Here is a 13552-nt window from a genome sequence, read left to right as displayed (position 1 = left end):
TTTTGGAAAAAGGCTGCAATGAAACAAAGAGTGAAAAATTTAAAGGGGTCTGAATACTTTCCGTACCCACTGTAAACTTTTATTGCATGGAAAAATTAAAACCTAAGAAACACGACTTCAGGCTTGTTGGTTATGTACAGTACCACTCCCCTTTGGACTTAAGGCATATTTGAGGAAATCAAGACTATGAGAGAATGTTTGAAATACAGATTGAGATTGTAAAATGCGTGCAATACAGTAAGGTTGCTGTGACCGCATGCACATTACCACATGCTAAACAGAGAAAGTGGTTTATTCATGCCGCCTGCTTTGATTCTCCAAGCCATTCTTGGATTCACATCTGTAGTCTGAGTGACAAATCTTGTCTTGCAGATTTAACACTCAGATTTGTTTATAAATGTTGATGTAAATAACTTGGCATTAGTGGTTGAGTCTCTTCATTCACAGTGAATAAACATGATTTGATAAATAAGGAGTTTTGATAATTCAGGGAAAACTGAAAATTAGGATTTTATTTTCAATTCTGGATCCATTCTCTTAATTTCAGTTATTTAAAATTAAAGATTAAATGTTATTACACCCCGGATGATTATGCATCTATTGACAACAACTTTACTGCTACAGTTCACATTTTTACAGCGTTTTACCATTTTGACAGTAATATTTTACATGTAGATGTAATGGCCTGCTTTTTTCACGTATGCTGGAAACAAATGTTATGGTGCATTACTGCCACCTGCTGTACTGTGTTGGGCTATTTCTGTTGAATATGTTATGTATACATCACATTTTACATTGGGGTGTCTCCCTGCATAGTAAATGGTTATACAACCTAGCAGGTGAAATCTTTCATATTTTTTGTAGATTATTTAATTTTAAGTTTATAACTTTTGTATTTTTTTTAAAAGACCAAGCTTTAGGGCTGTTCCCCTAAACTGGTTGTTTTAACAAACAGTCAGATAATTTCATTTATTGAAAAGATACACGGAATGAGTGACTCAACATACGCTGTATTCAAATAACTTTAAAGAGTGATTGCTTTTCCCATGGTCTGTGGTAATTCAATTTTTTAGTTAATAATTATCAACAACAAAAAATGTAGCACCACTGTGTATTCAAAGTCACTCTTCAGTGATGTACAGCATATATGCCTATTATGTAAGTAATTTAACAGCAATTTTGACAGTTATACTGTATCATATTATTTTACTTGAAGACAGGGTTTAAAATTAGCACCATTTACCAATGCTGGTAAAATATCCAATTGGCTGGTAGATTTGCTTCATTTACCAGACAAATAAATCAATTAAGTAACTGGTAAAATTTGAACATTCACTACTCATTTGGACAAAAAAGTTCATTTTGAACCCTGCTTACAGAAATATGTTTTATTTGTTTGATGTCTTAGTGCTTTGTTTGACATGTTGTCGAAAAAAGAGTCTTCTTTTTGAATTTGCTAAAATGACAGAAGGTGACAGAAGGGGTCATTAACATATGTAATTTAAGTGAACTGTCCAACAGACATATTAGCCTATAAATAGATGGATAGATGGATAGATAGATAGATAGATAGATAGATAGATAGATAGATAGATAGATAGATTTAATTAATCCCCATGGGAGAAATGAAGGTGTTTTCGCAGTCAGGTACCAAAGAGTCACAACACAATACTACTACATTAGGCTACAATATAATAATAGCCTACAATACGATCACAACACAACATGCCTACACTAATGCGCTTTATATTATCACTTTTGTAATTTATCTAATCCACTGATGTTTGTTAGTTGTAGTTTCTTCCTCTTGTGAAACGTAATGCTATTACACAGATTTGCAGCACTGCAGTTAGGCTACTCTCTTGCTGGTCTGTTTGTTCTGCATTCCGGTAAACGGGCTCTGATTCCAACCAGCTGTTTCCCGCCTCACACAGATCAGCTGCACACACGCACAAACACACACACACACACGTAGTAGGCGGAGGCAGCAGAAACACACACACACACACACACACACACACACGTAGTAGGCGGAGGCAAGAAGCCACACACATACACACACACATTGGAGGGAACCCCATCAGCTGTGGAAAGCAACACAGCTTGAACTTACTTTTATTTTCAGATTGCCAGATTTTGAAGCGATATTTTAGATATGCGCCATTGATGAGTACAGCGAGAGCTCTGTGCTAAAACGTACTTAATTATATTTTAACAAAGACAGCAGTGGAGGAAGAAGAAGAAAAAAAAACAGAAAACACGGACTACAGAAGGTGGCTTTGAAAGCATGGAATATTTCATGATGCCGACAGAGAAGCTATCGTCCTTACAGCATTTCAAGAAGACGGAGAAGGATGTTATTGGAGGTCTCTGCAGGTGTGTAGCTAGCTATTTCTTTGTTGATATAAGACTACCTGCGCAATTCATCCCTCGTGTCGCTGTGTGTGCATGTGTGTGATGCAGTCTGACTTTAGTTAGCATGCTAGGTGTTAGCTTTGCTGCGATATCTTGGCAGCAGGAGCGTGGTTGTAGAAATTAGCCGTTTGTTGGCCAGCTGCTGACGCTGGCGGTGAAGAAATAGAAGATAGTTTAATTGGTGTTATAACATTGGCTGACATTATAACATGTAATTTCCTTAAGGGCATGCTTGTAGTCATTCGGGTCAGAAATATGTAAATAAACGACATGAAATCGATACATTTGCTTCCAGTTGAACACCAACCACGTGGTAGTTAACGTGTTCCCCGCCGCTTCGCTGCTACACAAAATAATGTTTTACACGACATCGTTTCTTACGACCCCCCACCCCCCCCCCCTGAATAACTTGTTCGTATCATGTACGTGTATGTATATTTAATACAACTACGTGATTTTGAGGTTTGGCTATGCTATGTGCGTAGTTAAATAATGCTCCGTGCAGCAGCCATGGTCGTGTCGTGTGCTAAAATTAGCCTAGCTTGGCAAGTTGGTTAGCTTTCGCAATGCACTGGTTTCTAACTATTTTGTGTTCAAAGGACTCGTTTTACTCATGTGTACTAGCTTGTGTAACCGAAACATGTCGTCTTATAAGTGGAACTGCGGGTATTCATCTGCATCCTTTAGCTGCAGACCAATGAGTAACTGTTAGCTTAGCTAGTGCTAACGGTAGAAAGCATTGTTCTCGATGATGCCAGGGGGCCTGCTGCAGCTGCTCCTGGCGGAGTCACATTTCACTGCTGCTACCGTCCAGACTGCCCGACGCGCCCTCCGGCGGCCATGTTGGAGGTCCGCAGCTTCTGACAACAGCTGATTTCATCTATTATCTTTAAAGGACCCATACTATAATTTTTAGGTTCATACTTGTATAATGGGTTTCAAATAGAACACGTTAACATGCTTTAATGTGCAAAAACGTTATCTTTCTTGTGTGTGTGTATGTGTAAGTTTGGACACACCTTTTCATTTAATGCGTTTTCTATATTTTCATGACTACATTGTAGATTCTCACTGAAAGCATCAAAACTATGAATGAACACATGTGGAATTATGTACATTATGTACATCTTAAATAGATCTTATATTTTGGATCCCTCAAAGTAGCCACACTACCCTAGGAAACCACTGCTAAGGAGAAGCAACAAAGAGAAGAGATTTGTTTGGGCCAAGAAACACAAGGAATGGACATTAGACCAGTGGAAATCTGTGCTTTGGTCTGATGAGACCAAGTTTGAGGTCTTTGGTTCCAACCGCTGTGTCTTTTGTGCAACGGCGAAAAGTTGACCGGATGGATTCTACATGCCCGGTTTCCACCGTGAAGCGTGGAGGTGTGATTGTGTGAGGGTGCTTTGCTGCTGACACTGTTGGGGATTTACTAAAAATTGAAGGCATACTGAACCAGCATGGCTAGCACAGCATCTTGAAGCAACATGCTATCCCATCCGGTCTGCGTTTAGTTGGACCATAATTTATTTTTCAACAAGATAATGACCCCAAACACACCTCCAGGCTCTGTAAGGGCTATATGACCCAAAAGGAGAATGATGGACTGCTGCGCCTTCACAGTCACCGGTTCGGAACGCAATCAAGATGGTTTGGGGTAAGCTGGACCGCAGAGTGAAGGCAAAATGGCCAACAAGTGCTGAGCATCTCCGGGAACTCCTTCAAGACTGTTGAGAAACCATTTCAGGTGAAGACCTCTTGAAGCTTATCAAGAGAATGCCAAGACTATGCAAAGCGGTAATCAGAGCAAATTAATTTTTTAATGTAATAAATGCTCCATTACCTTGTAGCTCACATTATTGCTCCACAGCAGACATTGTTCTAAAAATACGCAATTGATTGTGTTAAAACCACGCAACTTACAGTCGCACAGTAGAGAAATGTTATCTCCTGTGCCTATGTTATCTCCTTACATATACCAACGTTCTCCATCTCTGCAAGATTGGGAATGATTGAGGGAACGATTTCTCATGGCACAGCTACCAGAAGACTTAAAGCTTTCAGACACACTGCCCACGTCACATCTACGTCGTAAAGCTCAGTTGGAGTCTGCGCAGTAACGCTCAGCCATCAACGGAAAAGAGCTTCTAACATCATTCACTGGCCTTCATCCAGAACAACGGGGTCTGTTGGTCCATTTCTTTAACAGTCTATGTTCTCTGCACTTTCATTGCAGCCGTGGCATTGTAGCAGCGCTTTCACATATGTATGTGTGTGTGTGTGTGGGTGTATGTAATATAACATAACAGAGGCCATCAAATACATTTTTCCAATATTATTTCTTTGTACTTTTATGTATTAGTGTAAGAAAATTCCTAAAAACATGAAAACTCCAACTGACTCTTTAACTAGAAACTCATCTTAGACTAAGAGGCAGTCCACTGATGAGTGATGGTTAAAGTATGTGATTATGGAAACATTGTGTAGTATGCAATATCCTGATTGTAGGAAAATGTTTGCAGAAAAAAGGCCTGTTGTGAGGTAAAAATGTCACTGTCAAAGAGGCTGGAGTGAAAAAGTTGATATGGAAAACCCAAGCTTAAATTATAGGCCTGAGGTGAACTGTAACTCCCGTGTAAAGTGGACAAGCAGCAGACAAAAATCTGCTCTCAAGTCTGACAGTTTCCAGCCGTTTCCAGCAGCCTTTAGGCTGAACAGGAAGTGACAGAGGAAGTGCTACCCTTGGCATTGCACACCGCTCAGAACTGCTGCCGAGCGCTGCGTTTAAAACTCATTATTTCAACTCCAAACTCGTAGCGGCTGATTTTTCAAGCTGCAACTAAACGCAGAAGCAAAAACGTGTACCTGCGCCACAGTCTCTCTGTGCCCTACCTCCCAGTTTTTACTCTGATCATGTGTAGGCAGTTTCACAGTGACTGTAAAACTGTATTTAACATGTATGTTATACTTCACATGCATGCCGTGGAAGTGGTCTGATACACCACTACTCTGTACTGATCAGTAGAAAATGTATTTAAAAAAAACTTTAAAATATATATAATATAAATATAATTTTTTGTGTTTTAAAACACGTGTTGTAAAAAAATGTATCACAGTGCACCAACAGTAATAGAAGTTACCTTATGTCTATAACTCTGGCTGACTGGACTGAATTCACCAAAGGTCTGTCTGAATTTAGTGGGACATTTGTTGTACAATGACATTAAATGATCCCTGAACCATGTAAAGCATGAAGTATTACATGAATACTAAATACAGTTTGAAGCAGAAATAATCAAACCTAGTTTAGGATACATGCTATATTTAAATAAATTAAATCCCTTTACTTGTAACTGTCTCCTTTTTATTTTTTTTGTAGGCCGAAATGAATACTGTCGCATCCAAAATAAATGCTTTGTGTGTGACAGTACAGGTACTATTTACGTCAGTGTTTATCCGTACACTCTTCGCCGCGGGGTGCGCAACACATGGATGTAAGCTATAACAATAAAAATGCCGCAACATGTTACATCATAAATCCATGGACGTGCTGAGAAGACAAATCTGCACGTTCCAAATCGGCTAGCAACTGAGAAAGGGTTGTGCTCCACCTTTGGTTCGGTATTTTTGAAACGCAGCCAACGCACATTTGACGGTATCATCCAGATGTGCCGATCACCGTCATGAGAAGAAAAAAACCTTTTAATCCAGCTGCTTTCAAGCAACCTTTAGCAAAAGCAGATCAGGATGAAACAATCACTGACGCAATTGGCATTAACACTGGCATATTATATTACATTATATATAATCTTATACATATATAACTAATTGTGACCCCTCATAATGCACTTTTTTTTATCATCCTGTTTTGTGGCTTTAAGTTTCATAGCATAAGAGTGATCATGCAACAAATACTTTTTCAAACAAACACGCCTTACAATGCTAAACCATTAAAAATAAAATGTTTTATTGAATTCAGGTGACATAACCTGGTAAATAAATCATTCCTTTCTCAGGCCAAAAATCCACACTGACTTTCCATTTATGGCTGTGAAGTTGGCATTAAATGTATTAAGTTAATCCAATAATAACATAATATTGTAACAAGCACATATCTAATTTTTTCTATCTAATTTACTGAAGCCGGTCTTTGACGTTTACAAGACTACTTTTATTGTTTCACCCCACTTCACACACATGGTTGTACATTAGACAGCACCAGGGGATTACAATCCCTCTGTATATTCTTTAAAACCCTCTTGAACATCTCACACTAAGCATGTGTACTTAAGCAAAGTGACTACTTAGAGCCATAGTTGCTGCGTCCGTGTGTCGACCTCTTTAATTTTCGTAAACATCACAGATCAGGCTATTCAGGTTTGTGGTGTTCTTGCCATCTGGTTATCTTTAGGTTTTATGGTTCATGCATTTCTCCCCCTGAGTAAATATGACAAAAGGTATTACCAACACCCAACCTTGTGGGGTGGTGTGGGAGCCCGGGGGCACTGAGTTCAGCCAAACTCGAGGATCTCCAGGCAGCTAGACTGGGGAATGTAGTAAAGCCTGATGGTAAAGGTTCCAGGTTAAAGATATAAGGAGTCTGTGTTGGAGATCAGCTCATTGTATTGCTGCTGTTTATTTATTTTACCAAGAATAATTGGTAAATTATTCACCTCACATATTCAGAGGTGTGTGTTGTTTGCCTTTCCTTTTAGTTGCATTGCTTGTGATAACCGCTTGTTAAAATAATTTGAAAGGGGAAACTTCTATCCTTTTACCCAAAACCCAAATAAGGAGGAGGATGAAATGGGCGTTTGTAAGAAACCACAGCCTCCTCATTGGACACAAAGCCCTTGTGGACAGAATAATGACTTTCTCTCTCCTCTCACCTTGCTCCCTCAGCCTGGCCAACATCCCCCTCAGTCCGGAGACTGCCCAAGACCAGGAGAGACGAATCCGCCGGGAGATTGCCAACAGCAATGAACGCCGGCGCATGCAGAGCATCAACGCAGGCTTCCAGTCCCTCAAAACACTCCTGCCCCACACAGATGGAGAGAAACTCAGCAAGGTACAGAAAACATTCACACCCTGTGATCATGGATCATGACATGGTATCATGAAGCTTTAAAGGTCCCATGGCTTAAAAACTTTTTATGTGTTTTTTTTTTTTTTAACATTAACATGCGCCATCCTGCCTATGGTCCCCTAGTGGCTAGAAATGGGGATAGGTGTAAACCGAGCCCTGGGTATCCTGCTCTGCCTTTTGAGAAAATGAAAGCTCAGATAGGCCACTCTGGAATCTTCCCCTTATGAGGTCATAAGGGGGCAAGGTTACCTCCCCTTTCTCTGCTTTGACTGCCCAGTGAATTTGGCCCACCCATGAGAGAGAGACATCATGGCTTTCAAACGAGCAAACTGGCAGTTGGTCAGGCCGCACCCCTAGCCCCCCCCTTTCTCAAAAGCTACAGACACAGACATGGCAAATACTAAGGAAAGCTCATTGTGGGACTGACTAGTGGCTGTAATTCTGCACCAAGGTTGACTTTTGGGAAAGAGACTTCAGATATGGTATTAGGGGACCACTAAGGTCTTTATAAAAGCATGTATTAATTTTATGGCAGAAAACACTTTTTCTAACATCCCAGTGCACAACAGTTTTGTAAGAATGTTAATTTATTATTTGTCCACACACTGTGCTCATACTCCCTTTCTTTGGTCAATCCCTGCCAGGCGGCCATCTTGCAGCAGACATCGGACTACATCTTTGCCTTGGAGCAGGAAAAGACACAGCTTCTGGCACAGAACAACCAGCTCAAACGTTTCATCCAGGTAACATCCTGTGCCATTGGTTTTCTCATAATCGCGTGTTACTTATTTTATACAGGTATTATGTACCTTACATTACCACTGACAGTCCACTATATCAAGCTGTATGGTTTCCTAGCTCTCAGGCTGCCATAGGTTTATCCTCCATTTAAGTACAGTATAAAAATAGCCTGCAAAGACTTGAATCTTAAATAACAATGTTGTCTACTAAATGTATTCTATTGCATGGATTGCAAAAAAGATGCGTGGTGTGACGGCTCTGTCACAAGCAATTGTTTTGAGACACGTAGACCTTTTTCGAGGAAAGTCTGTGGTTCTGTCCTCTGCACGCTGTGCTTCACTAGGCCGGGCCAGAGTGTTGCATGTTATCTAGGGCAACGTTAACATGTGGTGCAGATGGGAGGAGTGATGAATCTGTCAGCTATGACCAGGTAGTCTGTTAGATGCTGTGATGAGGCTTCTTGTTCAGATTGAGCTCTTAATGTCTACAGTGTTTCTCTTGTTATTGTACAGGCTTTGCAACCTGCCACCCAGGAACAGGAACCCACACCAGGCCAGAGAAAATGTTAATGCCAAACGTGTGTGTGTGTGTGTGTGTGTGTGTGTGTGTGTGTGTGTGTGTGTGTGTGTGGCGCTAGCTTCCTTATATTCATTCTGTACAGGCACACCTCCATAAACTGTAACAACGCTCTGCTGTGATTTCACAAACGAGGCAACTGTCCGTGGTTAGTTCGCGTCTGTAATAACACGACGGTCGAGTGTGTTATTTAAACGGCTAAAGTCTGTTAAACCGATGAAGTGAAGATAACATTGTTAGCAACCTTGTACGTTCAAAAGTTGTTTGTTGCCCAACAGATAACTCAGATTGGACAGAGTCTAGCTAGCTGTCTGGATTTACCCTGCCCAGATCTAAGAAAAGGTCAACCATGGTTCTCATAAATCGACCAGAGTTCAAAATGCCAACATAAAGGAAGCCCAAGGTAACGGATACCAGGCCTTCATGAGTGAAATCCGGCGGATTTTCCGAAAGCAACGAAGAAATTCCCGAAGTGGAAGGTCGAGAATATAGATTAGGCAGCCTAAAGATTAGGAACAGGCTTAGTAGTATAGCTCAGCTCAGCTGGACCAGATAATATTCAGTTAAAACAGATCAGTAATGCTGTTTTGACTTCGTTGTTCTCCGTGAGGTTTGCTGAAAGTGTTGAAATGAAGTGGATTGAGCACTGCGCCAGACTTTGTTTTAAAGGAAATGCCACATTACTTGTAAGGAAATAACCGGATTAACAGTGGAACCAGCTTTAAAAGGGACATATTTTCTGGTTAAATGAGTGTTGTGAGGTTTATCCTATTTATGCTGATGTGAAGAGTGGTTCATGTTGATTTCAAAAAGTAACTTGAACTACATATTAGGACAGCTTGTGGGAGTTACACAGTCCAGTACTTTCTCAATCTGTGTTCAGTCAAAAATGTTTCATTAGCTTACCATGTTGATTCACCTGCCATGTTTTCTTGCCAAACCGGCATGTGTTTTTTCTAATTTTGAAAAAAATTAGACTCTGTGCCAACTAACGCCTTGGATTTGGAGCACCCCCATTCACATACTCTTTAAGTTTAAGCATGTTATATTTAATTTAATGTCTATTTTATATATATTACATGGTCTGTGTGTCACTCCAGGAGTTTAGCGGCTCATCGCCCAAAAGGAGGCGAGCAGAGGAGAAGGATGAAGGGATCGGGTCTCCAGACACATTAGAGGAGGAGAAAGTCGAGGAGGTGAGGAGGGAGATGTTAGAGCTGCGACAGCAACTGGACAAGGAACGCTCGGCTCGTATGCAGCTGGAGGAACAGGTGAGATAAAAGTAGGGAGCCACAGTTGCAAAGGTTCTTCATGCATCCCAGCCTTTTATCTTATCTTTAACCTGTTGGAATTTCTCCTAAAAGGTTTTCATATCAGTAGCGCTAGAGTAATTTGATTTTGCTTTGAACAACAGTAATTGTTTGATTTTCTGGCATTTAACGCCATGTATTCTATGCTGTTGTGACCCTGTTTCTGTGTGCGCCCTACCTGGACTACTTGTCACACAGAAGTGCATATCTACCACGACATGAAATAATTCTGCATGTGCTTTCCACATTCATTTTTTTATGTTTGAAAACTTCACCAAAATTGCAAGCATAAAGCTCAAAAACAATACATTTAACTTAAAATAAAAATGAAAGTAGTCCACATCTTCTATAAAATGGTCTTGTCACAAAACAGCCAGACCAACTATTAATTTTTACCAGTCATGTCAACTTCCTATCCATACCTGGGTCCTCTTTGGGATCATCAATCACCTTGACAAGGTGAGCTGGGTGCTGTTGACAGGAACTACCGGAACAGGAGGTTAAGACAAAGGGAATTTGTGAAGACAAACAGACACTTAAACAGGTAGTGAAAGAGAAATGTAAACAGTAGGGTAGAGGTGAAAATTGAGCTGGGTAATATTTTGCTTAAGGACTTTTAAAATGAACATAATACTGCACAATAGAGTCCAATTTAAAAAAACAAACGTGCAAAAAATACCTTGCACCAACAAATTAGACCTTGACTGTACTACTTTTGTTAAAATATGTAAATGCTATTTATTAATTGGGGCGCCTGGTTGAGCGAGCACCCCATGTACAGAGGCACAGTCCTTATCACAGCAGCCGCAGGTTTGGTTCCCACCAGCGGCCCTTCGCTGCACGTCATCCCCCTCTCTCTCCCACATCCCTGACTTCATCTGTCCCAAAAAATGTTGTTATACGTTATATTACCTTATTATAATTTATCAATGTAAGTTCAATTGTTTTATGTGAATTATACACTTTAGATTCATTGGATATGTCTTGGATATGTTTTGAGTTGCCCTTAAATTGTTGCTGAAATAGTTCTTAATGTAGTTGGTCCGTGTGTTCGTGTGCAGGTGCGATCTCTGGACACCCAGCTGCAGCCAGAGCGTCTGAAGGTAATCACTCAGCAGGTGGAGGAGGAGCAGGCGCTCATCCAGAGCCAGACGCTGTTACGGCTGCAGCAGATCCATGCCGCTGACAGACAACCACACAGTCCACAGGTCAGTGACACACCCGTGCTTAAAACATACTAGGCACCTGTGTTGCAATTTCCTGACCTTGAGATGCTGCGATTTGCGCAAATGCCCTTTTGAAGTGAGGTATTATTATTAGTAGCAATATTTACAGTAAGTTTCTATTTTCTCTCTCCTGCAGGTACTGGCTCCTCCCACTCCCCCTGCCCCAACCCACCACCCCACTGTCATCGTTCCAGCCCCAACACTAACCCAGCACCCCCACCATCACGTCACTGTGGTGACCATGAGCCCATCTGTCCACACGGGCACTGTGTCTACGTCCAGACAGAACCTGGACACTATTGTGCAGGTAGGAGTTTATTTTACTTTGTGTAAAGAATTGTTGAGGAGCCAGGTCTAAGTTACCATTTCATAGTGAAACTATTTGTTTTAACACTTAGAATTGTTTGTTAGTGGACTGAATGTTTTTTTGTGTTTTTTTTTACCTTCTGCTTTTAGGCCATCCAGCACATTGAACGTGCACAGGAGAGGAGAGCAAGCGCAGAGGAGGAGCAGAGACGAGCAGTCATCGTCAGCCCTGCCCACATCGCCATGGATACTGCCTGCTCAGACACAGACACCGACACGGAGGCCGAAGACTGCTCAATGAACTGATCGCCCCATGAACTCACAAACACACACAAACACTTAAAATACCTACTCACTGTAAGATTCCCTCCAGGAGCGCAACTACTTTAAAAAACTAAAAACTAAAAAAAAATCTTTCTTTGGCATTATCCAAACTCCTAAATCCAGTGGTTAAGCTCTGTGTCAGTCACGTACTGTAAAATCTCTGAAGATTAAAAACATAGGATGGTCAGCGTGCAGGGGAGGCCTGGTAAGGTTGTTTTCAATGTCAGAGCCGGTCTGTGGCTACTTGAAAACTTGAGGGTCTCCACGTGTAAAAAGCTATCAGCATCAGTCCGTCCATGTGTGTTATGTGTGCTGCACATAGTCACAGTATCACACTTAACTGTTGTCAATGGCTTGCTGACAGTATTATTTGTGCTACAAATTGACCAAGCCAGTACAGTGGAGAGTTGAATGTAATGACACAATAAGCAAGCAGCTCTTAATTCTGAAAGGGGATAGGGAGGTATTTCTTCCCCAGTCTTAATTGGTTTGTTTTTCTTTGTTTCCACCACGAAACCCAACTTAAAACTACAACCAAAAGCATTTTTAAATTAATTAAAAGTTAGGGAAAAATTCAAACTTAATTGCAAACTTAATTTGATAATGGATGTTAAATAAAATGTCTGATTTACTTGAAAGAAGGTTGTATTTCTGATATCTAAATAAGCCCTTAAAAATAAGCTGTTGAACAATATACATTGATTGTCCTTTTGATTTTAATGTTTTTCATGTTTTTAACATTTTCTTTCTGTCAGGGTTACTGAATGTCGAAGGTGAGCATTTTGTTAGATTAATATTAACAACTTAAAATTGGAGGTCAGTCAGGTTTTCACTGAGAACTGGAGGCCTTTAGATGAATTCTGAAAGTCTGATTGAAATTTGAAGCCCACCCAAGTCAGCCCGCTCATTTTGTATCTGCTGGTGGTGATTGTTGCACCTCTGACTTAAACAATTTTTATAAAATGAACCAAATGTTGGTTCATTACTGAGAAACGAACAGCATTTCCGTGACTGGTGTTAATTCTCAATCAATCTCAGACAATTTGACTGACTCAAACTTTGTCCTTGCATATGAAAATATGCAAAGTTTGGCTGATGAGAAAATCTGAAACAAATTGACATGCACTGTTTGCATGAAGGCTTCTGGTTTTTCTCCAAAGACTCCCAGTCTATCTTCTGGTCTTAGTTTGTTGATTTCAGTGACTATGCACTAGTTTTTCAGCATTTATGCAATTCCATTTTCAGTCCATTTGTTGGTGTCATTAATACATGAGGTGAAGTTATCTATGCACCGTTGATAGTTGTGTACATTACACCTACAGTATATATATATATATATGAAACCTAACATGCTTGTATCAAAGAATGTAGTATCTGCTTGCAAGGTGCTGTTTTGTCAACCTGGTGCTCCGCTGATTAGTAGCGAGCCGAGGCCCAAACCCGTCATGTAACTTGACACTTTTGATCACGTTTATTAAGCGTTTGCGTTCTTTTCCACATCTTGGAATTGCTTAGAGAGTAGGGGGAGCAGGGAGGAGTGCTGTGTGCTTACGGATATCTCATTG

The 13552-nt window shown here is 40.5% G+C and overlaps 1 protein-coding gene across 1 annotated transcript; it reads left to right on the top strand.

Annotated features, from left to right (window-relative positions):
- The first annotated feature begins 1982 nt into the window (after window positions 1-1982).
- LOC117958102 (transcription factor AP-4-like) lies at window positions 1983-12936 on the top strand. Its single transcript, XM_034894365.1, has 7 exons — window positions 1983-2376; window positions 7321-7486; window positions 8149-8247; window positions 9922-10092; window positions 11193-11339; window positions 11494-11664; window positions 11814-12936. The coding sequence occupies exons 1-7, from the start codon at window positions 2288-2290 to the stop codon at window positions 11967-11969; spliced, it is 999 nt and encodes a 332-aa protein (XP_034750256.1). The 5' UTR covers window positions 1983-2287; the 3' UTR covers window positions 11970-12936.
- Window positions 12937-13552: the final 616 nt, after the last annotated feature.

The sequence above is a fragment of the Etheostoma cragini genome, chromosome 2, assembly GCF_013103735.1.
Source record: "Etheostoma cragini isolate CJK2018 chromosome 2, CSU_Ecrag_1.0, whole genome shotgun sequence".
NCBI lineage: Eukaryota > Metazoa > Chordata > Actinopteri > Perciformes > Percidae > Etheostoma > Etheostoma cragini.
The sequence above is the reverse complement of the archived record's forward strand: the minus strand, read 5'-3'. Positions and strand labels throughout refer to the sequence as shown.

What these genes read in the sequence shown, in the direction of transcription:
- LOC117958102 (XM_034894365.1), top strand. Translation starts at nt 2,288, where the DNA reads ATGGAATATTTCATGATGCCGACAGAGAAGCTATCGTCCTTACAGCAT. An exon ending in GTTATTGGAGGTCTCTGCAG is followed by an intron (nt 2,377 to 7,320) that starts GTGTGTAGCTAG and finishes TTGCTCCCTCAG; the next exon opens with CCTGGCCAACATCCCCCTCA. An exon ending in GACAACCACACAGTCCACAG is followed by an intron (nt 11,340 to 11,493) that starts GTCAGTGACACA and finishes TCTCTCCTGCAG; the next exon opens with GTACTGGCTCCTCCCACTCC.